At 48.2% G+C, this 12,293-nt stretch overlaps 2 protein-coding genes across 2 annotated transcripts; both read left to right on the forward strand.

The window, feature by feature from the left end:
• Positions 1 to 229: 229 nt before the first annotated feature.
• Positions 230 to 853, forward strand: LOC139049277 (tol-Pal system protein TolA-like). Its single transcript, XM_070524653.1, has one exon. The coding sequence runs from the start codon at positions 230 to 232 to the stop codon at positions 851 to 853; it is 624 nt and encodes a 207-aa protein (XP_070380754.1).
• Positions 854 to 1,496: 643 nt separating this feature from the next.
• On the forward strand, positions 1,497 to 2,399 carry LOC139049278 (histone H1, gonadal-like). The gene has a single exon (XM_070524654.1). It carries the CDS (start codon positions 1,497 to 1,499, stop codon positions 2,397 to 2,399), a length of 903 nt encoding a protein of 300 aa, XP_070380755.1.
• The last annotated feature ends 9,894 nt before the right edge of the window (positions 2,400 to 12,293 follow it).

Here is a 12,293-nt window from a genome sequence, read left to right on the forward strand (position 1 = left end):
CAAGCAAGCAAGGCCCAAGCCAAGCAAAAGTTCAAGGCCCCAGCCAAGCAAACAAGGCCCAAGCTAAGCAAGTAAGCAAGCAAGGAAGCAAGCAAGGCCCAAGCCAAGCAAGCAAGCAAACAAGGTGCAACCCAAGCAAGCAAACAAGTTAGGCCCAAGACAAGCAAGCAAGAAAGCAAGGTCCAAGCCAAGCAAGTAAGCAAGGCCTAAGCAAAGCAAGCATGCAACTATGGAAAGCCCAAGCCGAGCAAGCGAGGCCCAAGCCAAACAAGCAAGGGCCAAGTCAAGCAAGCAACCAAGCAAGCAAGGCCTAAGCCAAGCAAGCAAGGCCCAAGCCAAGCAAGCAAGCAAGCAAGCAATGCCGAAGCCAAGCAAGCAAGGCCCAAGCCAAGGAAGCAAGCAAGCAACCAAGGCCCAAGCCAAACGAGCAAGCAAGCAAGACCCAAGCCAAGCAAGCAAGGCAGAAGCCAAGCAAGCAAGGCCCAAGCCAAGCAAGCAAGAAAGCCAGTTCCAAGCCAAGCAAGCAAGTAAGCAAGCAAGGTCAAAGCCAAGCAAGCAAGTCCCAAGCCAAGCAAGCACTCAAGCAAGCGTGCAAGGCCTGATCCAAGCAAGTGAGGCCCAAGCCAAGCAAGCAAGCAAGGTCCAAGCCAAGCAAGCAGGCAAGCAAGGCCCAAGCAAAGCAAGCAAGCAAGGTCCAAGCCAAGCAAGCTCTCAAGAAAGCAAGCAAGGCCCAATCCAAGGAGCAAGGCCCAAGCCAAGCAAGCAAGCAAGCAAGGTCCAAGCCAAGCAAGCACGTAAGCAAGCAAGGCCCAAGCAAAGCAAGCAAGGAAGCAAGGCCCAAGCCAACAAGTAAGTAAGCAAGGCCCAAGCCAAGCAACAAGGAAGCAAGCAAGGCCCAAGCTAAGCAAGCAAGCAATCAAGGCCCAAGCCAAGCAAACAAGCAAGCAAGGAAGGCCCAAGCCAACAAGCAAGTAAGCAAGCAAAGCCCACACCAAGCCAGCAAGGCCCAAGCCAAGGAAGCAAGCAAGCAAGGCCCAAGCCAAGCAAGCATGCAAGCAAGCAAGGCCCAAGCCAAGCAAGCAAGGCCCAAGCCAAGCGAGCAAGGCCCAAGCCAAGCAAGCAAGGCCCAAGCCAAGCGAGCAAGGCCCAAGCCAACCAAGCAGCACGGCCCAAGCCAAGCAAAAATGCAAGGCCCCAGCCAAGCAAGCAAGGCCCAAGCCAAGCAAACAAGCAAGGCCCAAGCCAAGCAAGCAAGTGAGGCCCAATCCAATTAGGCAAGCAAGGCCCAATCCAAGCAAGCAAGCAAGGTCCAAGCCAAGCAAGCAAGGCCCAAGCCACGCAAGCAAGCAAAGCCCAAGCCAAGCAAGGAAGCAAACAAGGTGCAAGCCAAGCAAGCAAGCAAGGAAGGCCCAACCCAAGCAAGCAAGAAAGCAAGGTCCAAGTTAAGCAAGCAAGTAAGCAAGCAAGGCCAAAGCGAAGCAAGCACTCAAGCAAGCATGCAAGGCCCAATCCAAGCAAGCGAGGCCCAAGCCAAGCAAGCAAGCAAGGTCCAAGCCAAGCAAACAGTCAACCAAGGCCCAAGCAAAGCAAGCGAGCAAGTAAGCAAGCAAGCAAGGCCCAAGCCAAGCAAGCAAGCAAGCAAGGCCCAAGCCAAGCAAGCAAGCAAGCAAGGTCCAAGCCAAGCAAGCACGCAAGCAAGCAAGGCCCAAACCAAGCAAGCAAGTCCCAAGCCAAGCAAGCGAGTAAGCAAGGTCCAATCCAAGCAAGCATGCAAGTATGCAAGGCCCAAGCCAAGCAAGCGAGGCCCAAGTCAAGCAAACAAGCAAGGCCAAAGTCAAGGAAGCAACCGAGGAAGCAAGGCCCAAGCCAAGCAAGCAAGGCCCAAGCCAAGCAAGCAAGGAAGCAAGCAATGCCGAAGCCAAGCAAGCAAGGCCCAAGCCAAGGAAGCAAGCAAGGCCCAAGCCAAGCAAGGCCGAAGCCAAGCAAGCAAACTAGCAAGGCCCAATCCATCAACAAGCAAGCAAGGCCCAAGCCAAGCAAGCAAGCAAACAAGGCCCAAGCTATGCAAGCAAGCATGCAAGCAACGCCAAAACCAAGCAAGCAAGCAAGACCCAAGCCAAGAAAGCAAGCAAGGCCCCAGCCAAGCAAGCAAGGCCAAAGCCAAGCAAGCAAGCAAGCAAGGCCCAGGCCAAGCAAGCAAGCAAGAAAGGCTGAAGCAAGCAAGCAAGGAAGCAAGCAAGGCCCAAGCCAAGCAAGCGAGGCCCAAGCCAATCAAGCAAGCAAGGCCCAAGTCAAGCAAGCAAGCAAGGCCTAAGCCAAGCAAGCAAGGCCCAAGCCAAGCATGCATGCAAGCAAGCAAGCAAGCAAGCAAGGCCCAAGCCAAGCAAGCATGCAAGTAAGAAAGGCCCAAGCCAAGCAAGCGAGGCCCAAGCCAAGAAATCAAGCAAGGCCCAAGTGAAGCAAACAAGCAAGGCCCAAGTCACGCTAGCAACCAAGCAAGCAAGGCCTAAGCCACGCAAGCAAGGCCCAAGCCAAGCAAGCAATGAAGCAAGCAATGCCGAAGCCAAGCAAGCAAGGCCCAAGCCAAGCAAGCAAAAGAGCAAGGAAGGCCAAAGCCAAGCAAGCAAGCAAGTAAGTAAGCAAGCAAGGCCCAAGCCAGGCAAGCACTCAAGCAAGTAAGCAAGGCCAAATCCAAGCAAGCAAGGCCCAATCCCAGCAAGCAACCAAGGCCCAAGCCAAGCAAGCAAGCAAGGAGGCAAGCAAGTCTCAAGCCAAGCAAGCAAGGAAGGCCCCAGCAAAGCAAGCAAGCAAGTGCCAAGCCAAGCAAGCATGCAAGGCACAAGCCAAGCAAGCAAGCAAGGCCCAAGCCAAGCAAGCAAGCAAGCACGGCCCAAGCAAGCAAGCAAGGAAGCAAGCAAGGCCCAAGCTAAGCAAGCAAGCAAGCAAGGCCCAAGCCAAGCAAACAAGCAAGCAATTAAGGCCCAAGCCAAGCAAGCAAGTAAGGAAGCAAAGCCCAAACTAAGCAACCAAGCAAGCAAGCAAGGCCCGAGTCAAGCAAGGAAGCAAGCAAGCAAGGCCCAAGCCAAACAACCAAGCAAGTAAGCAAGGCCCAAGCCAAGCAAGCAAGCAAGGCCCAAGCCAAGCAAGCAAGCAAGCACGGCCCAAGCAAGCAAGCAAGGAAGCAAGCAAGGCCCAAGCTAAGCAAGCAAGCAAGCAAGGCCCAAGCCAAGCAAACAAGCAAGCAATTAAGGCCCAAGCCAAGCAAGCAAGTAAGCAAGCAAAGCCCAAACTAAGCAATCAAGCAAGCAATCAAGGAATCAAGTAAGCAAGGCCCGAGTCAAGCAAGGAAGCAAGCAAGCAAGGCCCAAGCCAAACAACCAAGCGAGTAAGCAAGGCCCAAGCCAAGCAAGCAAGCAAGGCCCAAGCCAAGCAAGAAAGCAAGGCCCAAGCCAAGAAATCAAGCAAGGCTCAAGCCAAGCAAGCAAGCAAGGCCAAAGCCAAGCGAGTAAGCAAGCAAGGAAGCATGCAAACAAGGCCCAAGCCAAGCAAGGGCAACGCAAGCAAGGCGCAAGCCAAACAACCAAGCAAGCAAGCAAGCAAGGCCCAAGCCAAGCAAGCAAGCAATCAAGGCCCAAGCCAAGCAAGCAAGAAGCAAGCAAGGCCCAAGCCAAGCAAGCAAGCATGTCCCAAGCCAAGCAAGCAAGGCCCAAGCCAAGCAAGCAAGCAAGGCCCAAGCCAAGCAAGGAACTAAGACCCAAGCAAGGCCAACCAAAGCGAAGCAAAGCTAATCAATGCAAAGCAAGCACTAGTGGGAAAGTCGAAGGAAAAGGCAAAGAAAGCTTTCCTTAAAAAATTACCGGCACTGCCAGTCCGTGAAGACGGTCGAACAGTGAAGCTACATTAGTTACACCAAGTGTTATAGCATGCAAGCCAAACTTCGCACGCAGCCTATATTGTAAATCTTTGTTTTACTATTCTTTCGCTTAATTTTAGCTTGTGCGTGCTTCGCGTGGTGAGCATGCTTTACGAGTGCTTTTTCTTGCGGTTCTCCCAGGGTTCTTTTTTTCTTTGCGCGTGAGACAAGAAAACGACGAGCCCGTTCACAAGCCAACTCTCACTGACGCTCGCGGTGGGCAGCTTCTTCCTCAGGAGTAATCACTACTTGTGGTCTACCTATAGTTGCAGATGGGATGAAATTTGCGGAACCACTAATCGAAAGGCCCGTATATTGGGCGTGAGGCCCACCACTGGAGATGCGGGCGCTGCAATCGTTTGGACGATTGGTTACATTGGTTTGACGATTGAAGTCTTTGCGCTTATTAACAAGGTTACACACATATTCGGCTGCGACGGAGAAAACTACGTCATGGACGGTATGTCCGCAATACACCGTTGTCGCTTGCGTTCGATGTCTCGAGTTTGCTCGGTGGTGTGGTTAGCAGAACCGCCCGGCATTGCAACTTGCGATTCTTCAAAATTAAATTGCTTCAAAATTATATTTGTCCGTCATGTAAGACATTCAATGGGTCATGCCTCCTAAAGGCTGATCCACACGACAGACGTGATGCGCGGACCACGGTCCAAAAGAGCGATTTGGTCCGTCATGTGGAATGGCCTTTAAGCGATGGCTCATACACGCTAAAAGGGGCCTCCCTGTTACGACGACAGAAGTGAAATTCCAGGCTGGAATGACGGGTGGAAACTGAGCCATCTGTAGATGACGACTACGAACGCGGAAGTGACACGAGCGCGTTCGTGCGGAAGGCGCCGAGGGGCGCCAACGAGCTGACGACGAAGAAGGCGAAGACGCTCGAGCCGTTGCTGATGATAATAGTTTTAGCGAACTCCAACAAAGACGGCACAGGGTCCGCAAAAACAGCTTCGCTGTAAGTGCAAGTAGCCAATAACAAAGCATCTGTACCCATAGAGTTTCTGTACCTAATGCGTTCGGATTACCTTCCGGTCTGTCGCGCGCGTTCTTCGAGAGTTGCGTCTTTCGGTGCTGTGTATACGCGGCGTTCGACGCAGCGCAAGTGGCCGTTCGAAGGCACAGTCATCTCGGCCTGCGTGACGCTAATCACTTGACAATGGTTCCTCGGGAATGTGTTGAGAATTTTTTCTCGTGCACGCTCTGCAAGAAAAAAATGCAAAAACCACTGAATATTCCAGTGGTACCTCTCCAAGGAAGCGAAAATCCCTCTCAGAACTTGCAACGATCGGTGCTCGTCCAGTGACACAGAAAGTACACCCAGTCTGGGAAAACAGGAGTTACCCTGCGTTACGTACCTAGCAAAATATTTGATGGAACCACTGCCCTCAGCGAAACCACACGTAGTTATCGGGGGTGGGAAAGCTGCGCCAAAGATGCCCGAAGAATCAGCGTTTTCTGGCGAAGGAATCATTGCCATGGGCAATGATTACTCGCAGAGGGTTGGAGTACATCGAAAGCCAAAGAACAAAGTTGTTCGGAAATGGTTCTAAAACATAAGACGGAAATAATAGCTGCTTTTTTTAAGCAACACGTTTGTTCGTGCTCTGAATTGTCATTCTGGTGTGCCTGATGGGCTTTCCTATGCTACAATCTTCGACGATGCCACGTAGAGTGCCAGCTTGGCGACTGTGTTGAGTTACAACACCACTGTGACGATGAGAACACGGCGAAAAACTATTTCGACGAGCTACATTGGGCCGTACAAGATACTCCAGATGAACAAGCAACACATCAAACAATCATACGCATAGTAAAAGCGTTACACGTGAGAGACTAGTCCTGTGGTTCTCCAATACAGCTTTGTGGACCTGCTGTTCAGTTGAAGCACGACCTTTAGAAAATACAAATAACGTTAAGGGCAGTTCATGCGAGATTAGGATGTCAAAACATTTTCAGAAGCACACGGTGACAACTGCATAATGTTTACATTTCTAAAGAGAAAGGGCTAAAGCGTTTCGCTGGAGAGTGCGGGAGCGGGACACGAAGGGCTCGGTGCACGTCCTTGTTGATGAAGGTGATATGCGACGTTTACGTACCCGATGCGTAACTTGAGCGGTAGAGAAATACTGCGGCGAGTTAGAGCACGGTCAGTAGTTGACGTAGGGTACAATTCCTGGGCGCATGTTCGTCCGGGTGTAAGCGCTGCGGTGGCGTATAAGCAATACAGTGTCATTAAATTTGCAAAAATTGCCGTCTATAAAATCATGGCTGTGAACTGACGCTGCGAAAACATCATCGACCTCGTTTCCCGCGATACCAATGTGTGGGGGTGTCCACTGAAACAGCACTGTTTCTTTTTTTATTATATGATGGGCCATCTCAAGCACTTCACATAGAGCAGTTGAATCAGCGTTGGCAGAGGACAGCCGTCAGAAAACTGCGGGCAAGTAGTTTAAATAATAGCCTTTGATGATTTTGGTTTTTGGATAATGTAGTTCAAAGCCATGCTAATGCCTAATAGTCCTGCAGATGTTTAAGAAACTGTTTAATCTATTCCAATTGAACACTGGGCTACAAATTTCACGCCACAGAGCGCAGCAGTGGTACTGCCTTAGTAAACAGAGTCGTCTGCGGAAGCCTTAGTAATTTCTATCTTTGTGTCTTTTATGTGTCTTCTACAAGTCACTGGACGTAGAACTGCAGGTGCTACAGTCGTTTTCTTTCAAACTGCTTGTACAGCTAAGTGAATGAGAAACCGAGGACGGTTGTACTCTCGCTCAAGCGATGCGCCTTCTAAGATATTCACAGTCTCAAGGAAGGTAGGCGCCATTTTGCCCATCCTTGACTTCTGTGTGATGAGCATTCTCAAAAAAGCATTCTGCAGTCGTGGACCAGACTGGCACGATATATCTTGTGTATCTGGCCCTTGATCAGCTTGTAGTCTCAGTGGTATTCGTCTGGCTTCGGCAAGTAAAGCATTTGATTGTGCGCATCGTGGAAAACCTAGTATTTTCGAAGAGTCACTCGATAATCTTTCCCCAGCTGTGCCACCATTCGAGATGGAACATTGGCCAAAAGCAAATCCTAACGTAATCTTTATCGTACCGTTGCTTGATAAACTCGTAGAGTGATTGACTGATCACAGTCATGCCTCCAGCTGTCAGCGCTATCTCGTATTCTAGGAGAGACCGGAATGATTGACGCACAGCTTAAAAGCAGGCCGCCAGCCGAGGCGGCCATCTAGAATTATACCAAGATATATATGTTGTTCTAGATCAGACAAAGGAGAATCGTTCAGGTGGCAATGTTTTAGGGACAGGCGTGCTGCTCTCTATCGAGAATGGTAGGCAATAGCTGCCGACTTACGTGGGTAAATTTGAAGGCCGATCTTATATTGCGGCGTCACATCAACTGCGGTTAACAACGTTGCTCGCAGATGTGGTCCAGCGCTCGAAGGGCCAGTTGTCCCCAAAGCGACATCGTCCACATAGATTGCGACACCTGTCGAATGGTTTTCTCTCTCAGGTGAACAGTGAGGTAGGCCTGTTGAAGAAGCGCAGTTGAAGAAACGGCGACAGCGCCTTTCTCGTCTCGAAGGTCACGTGCGGAGTTCTCGGCAGCGCAACTAGATTGTGCAGCGCGTCTAGAAAGAGCTAAAGTGGTCGCATAACGCGTTTCTCGGCGTTCACATGTTCCGGTGTGCGATGCATTTTTGGTGCCACCCCAGGCGGCAGCGCTAGATGGCGAGGAGGGAAGCGGGTTAGAGGAATCGCGCTGAAGTACACGGCTCATAAAAAGTCTCAGTCATTAAGGCATATGCTAAAAATGATGCAGGCTAAAGCCTGCGCTCTTACGAGACACTCATTACACTACTTCAAATTTTCATTGTAATGTGTTGTTTTCTATTACTTGTTTTCTTCCACCAAAGTTCGGGGGCTGGAGTGCCTTTATTAATCCTAGCTTCATTCACCTTGCCTAAATCAGCTTCGCCCTAACACCAATGATCGCAGGTTCGACTCCCACCAAAGGTCGTGGGTGCTTGTGGCTTAATTAACTATATCTTAATTACCTGTGTTTTGATTCGCGTTAACACCAAAAGTAGTGGGTTGGACTCTCGACCTTCACGACATCAACTGGGATCCAACTTAAAGATATGGCCGGCTCACCCATATCTCCAAGTGAGTTCGACTCCCACTGAAGCCTGATGATTCGACTTCCGAGTTTGGTGCCATCATGCCCTAACGCCGGACGGTCAAATTTTCGTCCCATGAGCTATTTAAGGCTTTCGCCTTACTAAATCGTTTAGACGGGGGCAATACGTTTCGTGGATATACTGATTAGCGATATTACTGGTCGACATTCATGGTGAAATGATTTTTGCCGCTTTTTATTTATCAAAATTTACTGTGAGAGCTTTCGCTATTCATTGAATGTCATTGTTATGTCATTTTTTGCCACTGTCATGTTGGTCAGTGGCCAAAAGCAACCGAGTGGAAAGATGTCACTGTTGATGGGATCGTTATCCTTTATTTGCGCCAGTGACTGTTTGTAAGGTTTTGATCCTACAAGAAATATTATGGCAGAATACAGGTAAAATGCCATCACATGTGCTAAGAAAACAAGAAAACCCTTCTCGCATACATATAGTCCCCGCGGACTTTTTGAAATGGACCAGAATTCATGTTCCTGCGGTGCTTTAGTGATGCATTGTATATGCAATGTCATTGCTCTGTCATTTACAGCCTTCTTTTGTGAAGCTTACACACAAAAAGTCAGTTTCGAGTAGCGAATACAAATCACGCATAAAAATAAGTAAACTCCGTGCATAGCAGTGCTTGCGGTGCCTAAAACTTCTCCAATTTTCATGATGCCGACAGGATGTAGTGGATAAAAAAATACAATGTGCTTTTCTTGGCATAAGACGTTTCTGGAAAATTGCATACAACAGAAAAAAGTATGTTTCTTTCTTATTTTTTGCGAACGAAATTGTATTGCCCTTTCAAAAGTACTCTGTGTACATATGGAGTAATTTTCGTTCTTCCACCATTTTTACTTCCTCATACCTCTTATCGCACCATAATTTATCCACTCGGTCTACAGCCTGGCTAACATGTAATTAATTATTTCTCCTCCTATTCTAATGAAGGCCACATCATATTTGTGATCGGTTCATGAATCTTAACTTCAGCTAAAGCGTTTCTACGATAAACCATTTCCAGTCTAAGCAGAAGGCACAAATGACATTTCTTGGGAGTCTTGCGACTTGTTTAATTTAATGTGTGAAGATGCCGAAATTTTGCCCTCCTGTGTACAATTTTGGATCTCGTCGTGATTTACGGCCGCTCTTCTCGTGGCCTATCGCAGTACTTAGTCTGGTCAGGACGGTGCTAGAAAAAAGACGAATAGTGAAAAAATAAAAACAAAGCTAAGGAGAGTAACAACATAATGTCTCCCGTTATATACCCTGCCCTGTTCAAGGGGTAAAGGAATACGACAGACGAGCGAAAAAAATTTAAAATGCAGCGAAGTATACCACAATACAATTGTGTTCGCGTGCGCTCTCACATAATTTGCGAAAGGCGCTTGCTGTGAATGGCGTGCTAAGGCGTGTCACTGAATGTCCGTGTCACACAAAGCCAAAGTCAAACGTCAAGGCCACTAGCGAAGACTGTCCTCCGTCGTTTCGCTGCACCGGCAGAAGTCACAAATGGGCTGCTGATCATTTCGATGATCAAGGAGAACGCATTTGGAAACGATGCTCCAAGCAATACACATCGCAGGGAAAGCTACTGGAAACATATAGTGCTCATGGATTGCATCCCGCCTCTGTAGATTTGAGGTGTACGCCTTGAGCGATACAATTGCTCTGCCTACAGAGGTCACTTACCGTTGCACCTTAAGAGGGAGACCAGTATTTTGACAGTGCCCTTGTATAATGCCAGGGTCCTTAAGGGTAAGTAAATAATGATGGTGATGATATTGCTTCGTACTAATAGGACCAAATATTTGTGGTCATTTCCCTCAGCTAAGCTTCCTCGTCGCCGGAGGTAGGCACGCACTAGACTTTTATGTTTGAACGCAAACGCTGGATAACCATGGTGGGCTGCACGTAGCCTTTCATGATTAAAATACGGTACAATAATATTCTTAAAAGGGAATATACCAGTAAACACGAAAAGAAATAACATCTTATGTTTGTCTAACTCACGAAGTAGAGCGTTACACGTAAGCCCACCGGGGAACATAGCGTCGAGCAATAATATTTTCACAGACGTGTAAGTTACTAACAACAAGCACCAAAATGACAAGAACAACATCAACAAGAACAACATGGACACCAATGCGCTAGGCTGTACAAAGCGCGCCGACGACCGACCCTCCCCCTTTCTCTCTAAGTAATTTATTGTCGACGCTTCACATTTTCCCTCTCGCAAGCTTGGTTAGGCCGCTGTAGCCGGTATACACTCCGGGAGCTTTGTGGCGCCGTGCGTGGTAGCAGCGCTGACAAAGCACCTCTGCGCCAAACGCCACCAGGGAGACGCCACATCCAGCGAGGTAAATGGCAGCGTAGTCGGTGAATGGAATGTCAAATGTTGCTAAGGTTGTAGGGTCGCTGCAGGGCTTGACGTTCTTTCTAATGAGGTCCCAAATGAGCCCAGACTCTTGCAGCGCCAGTATCAACCTTCGATGCTGGTTCCTGCAATAAGGTTGCTGAATATCAATGAGTGGAAGCGTGAAAGTGCACAACGAAAGAATGTGCTCTGGTAGCTCCATTTCAGTCCTGTCATCGTCTGAACATATTCCCAAGGATGGACAGCACATTCCGGACGAAGGACACAAGGTAGTGGACGGCCTGAGTGCATTTTATTGTGTCCTTCATCCGAGTTGCGCCACCCACTTCTAGAAATATGTTCATTCGCACACTCGCCTAGCTTGCAGTGATAGTTCTGTCATCGCTGCCGTAGATTATCACTGTGTTCGCTACATTCAAGTTCATACTTCTTTTTGCACCACTTAGGTTGCGCTAAATTACAGGTATATTACTCCATACGTTATGACCTGCCAAGTGAATATCTTAAATAAAGGATTTTTCTTTTGCTGCCTCGTTTGGTCTCCTAACGTCGCTGTCATTGTTCTCCATTCCATAGCTCATTGCGTGGACCGCAGCTTGCTTTCAAGCATGCCTGTTATCTTCCAAGGTTCAGCGCTGTAGGTTAGTGCTGGTATTGTGAAAACTGGTTTTAGAGACGTTCTGGCTTCAAGGATTTCACGAGGAGCATCTATCTGCCTCATGCGATCGAACCCACGGCTACTAATCTGTTATATCTCACTTCCCCTAATGATTTATCTGGTTCTCTTTGCAAAGGAGTCATTTACTCATTGGCAGGACCGAGGGTCCCGTTGCAGCCTTTGACTATGGGACCCTCGTCTTGTATATTGTCTGTTACCCATTCATTGTATTATAGAATAATAAACTGAAGCGTAAACTGAAGCCAGGCAATGTTCCATCAGTCGTAGACTTACTTGTCACCGCAAGCACTGTACACACTAACCGAACAGCTAAGTAGATGGCAAGACGTGTTCACCATGTGAGCCTTAACACTACACTAAGGTCCAAAGCGGTAGCGTATACATCACTTTAAATGTAGTGGTATAAATAGGTATTATTGCTCATGGTATCTGCCGAATTTGAGCAACAACGTGTCGAATTGTATTCAAATAAGTTGGTAAAAAGAAACAGGTTCTGTAACGCTATTTTTTTATTTAGACAGGTGGTACCTCAAGTCCTGCGGATAACGCGGATGTCACAAGAATTATTGTTCCACGAATTCGCAAGTCGTGGTCAAAAAGGCATTCAGAAGGGACATGATTCACTAATTTTCGCATGTGTTAAGGGTCTACGTAGAAAGCAGTATTTGTACCAGGTCCTGAGTTTTCTTGCGTGTAACATGTGGCATTCATTTTACAAGTTGTAGGTGTTACAATTCTTGTGTCTTCGTGAGGGCAAGAGGAGCTGCGCTCTCTCCCTCCTTCTGTGTTCGTGCTGAAAGCTACGCTTGACGTAGTCATTTTACCAGCATCACACTACCTCTGGAGCAACATGGCAATTTGTATGATAGAAATTATCCGCTAAAGACAAATAGTGTTAGCGCCGAGTATTAGTCAAATTTGTGGCTAATCAGTCGCCTGTGGCAATGAAGCATGTTCCTTAGCACCTACTGCTGAACCATTGTGGTCTTCAAGCTGCAACATTCGCACACCGCTATGTGTCTGCGTAAATTCACATTTTAATCAGAAGCCATCGATGACGATGCAACGCATAGCTTTTTATGCGAGGTATTTTTAAACACGCAGCTTGTCC

This window comes from Dermacentor albipictus, chromosome 8, assembly GCF_038994185.2.
Source record: "Dermacentor albipictus isolate Rhodes 1998 colony chromosome 8, USDA_Dalb.pri_finalv2, whole genome shotgun sequence".
In the NCBI taxonomy this organism is placed as follows: domain Eukaryota; kingdom Metazoa; phylum Arthropoda; class Arachnida; order Ixodida; family Ixodidae; genus Dermacentor; species Dermacentor albipictus.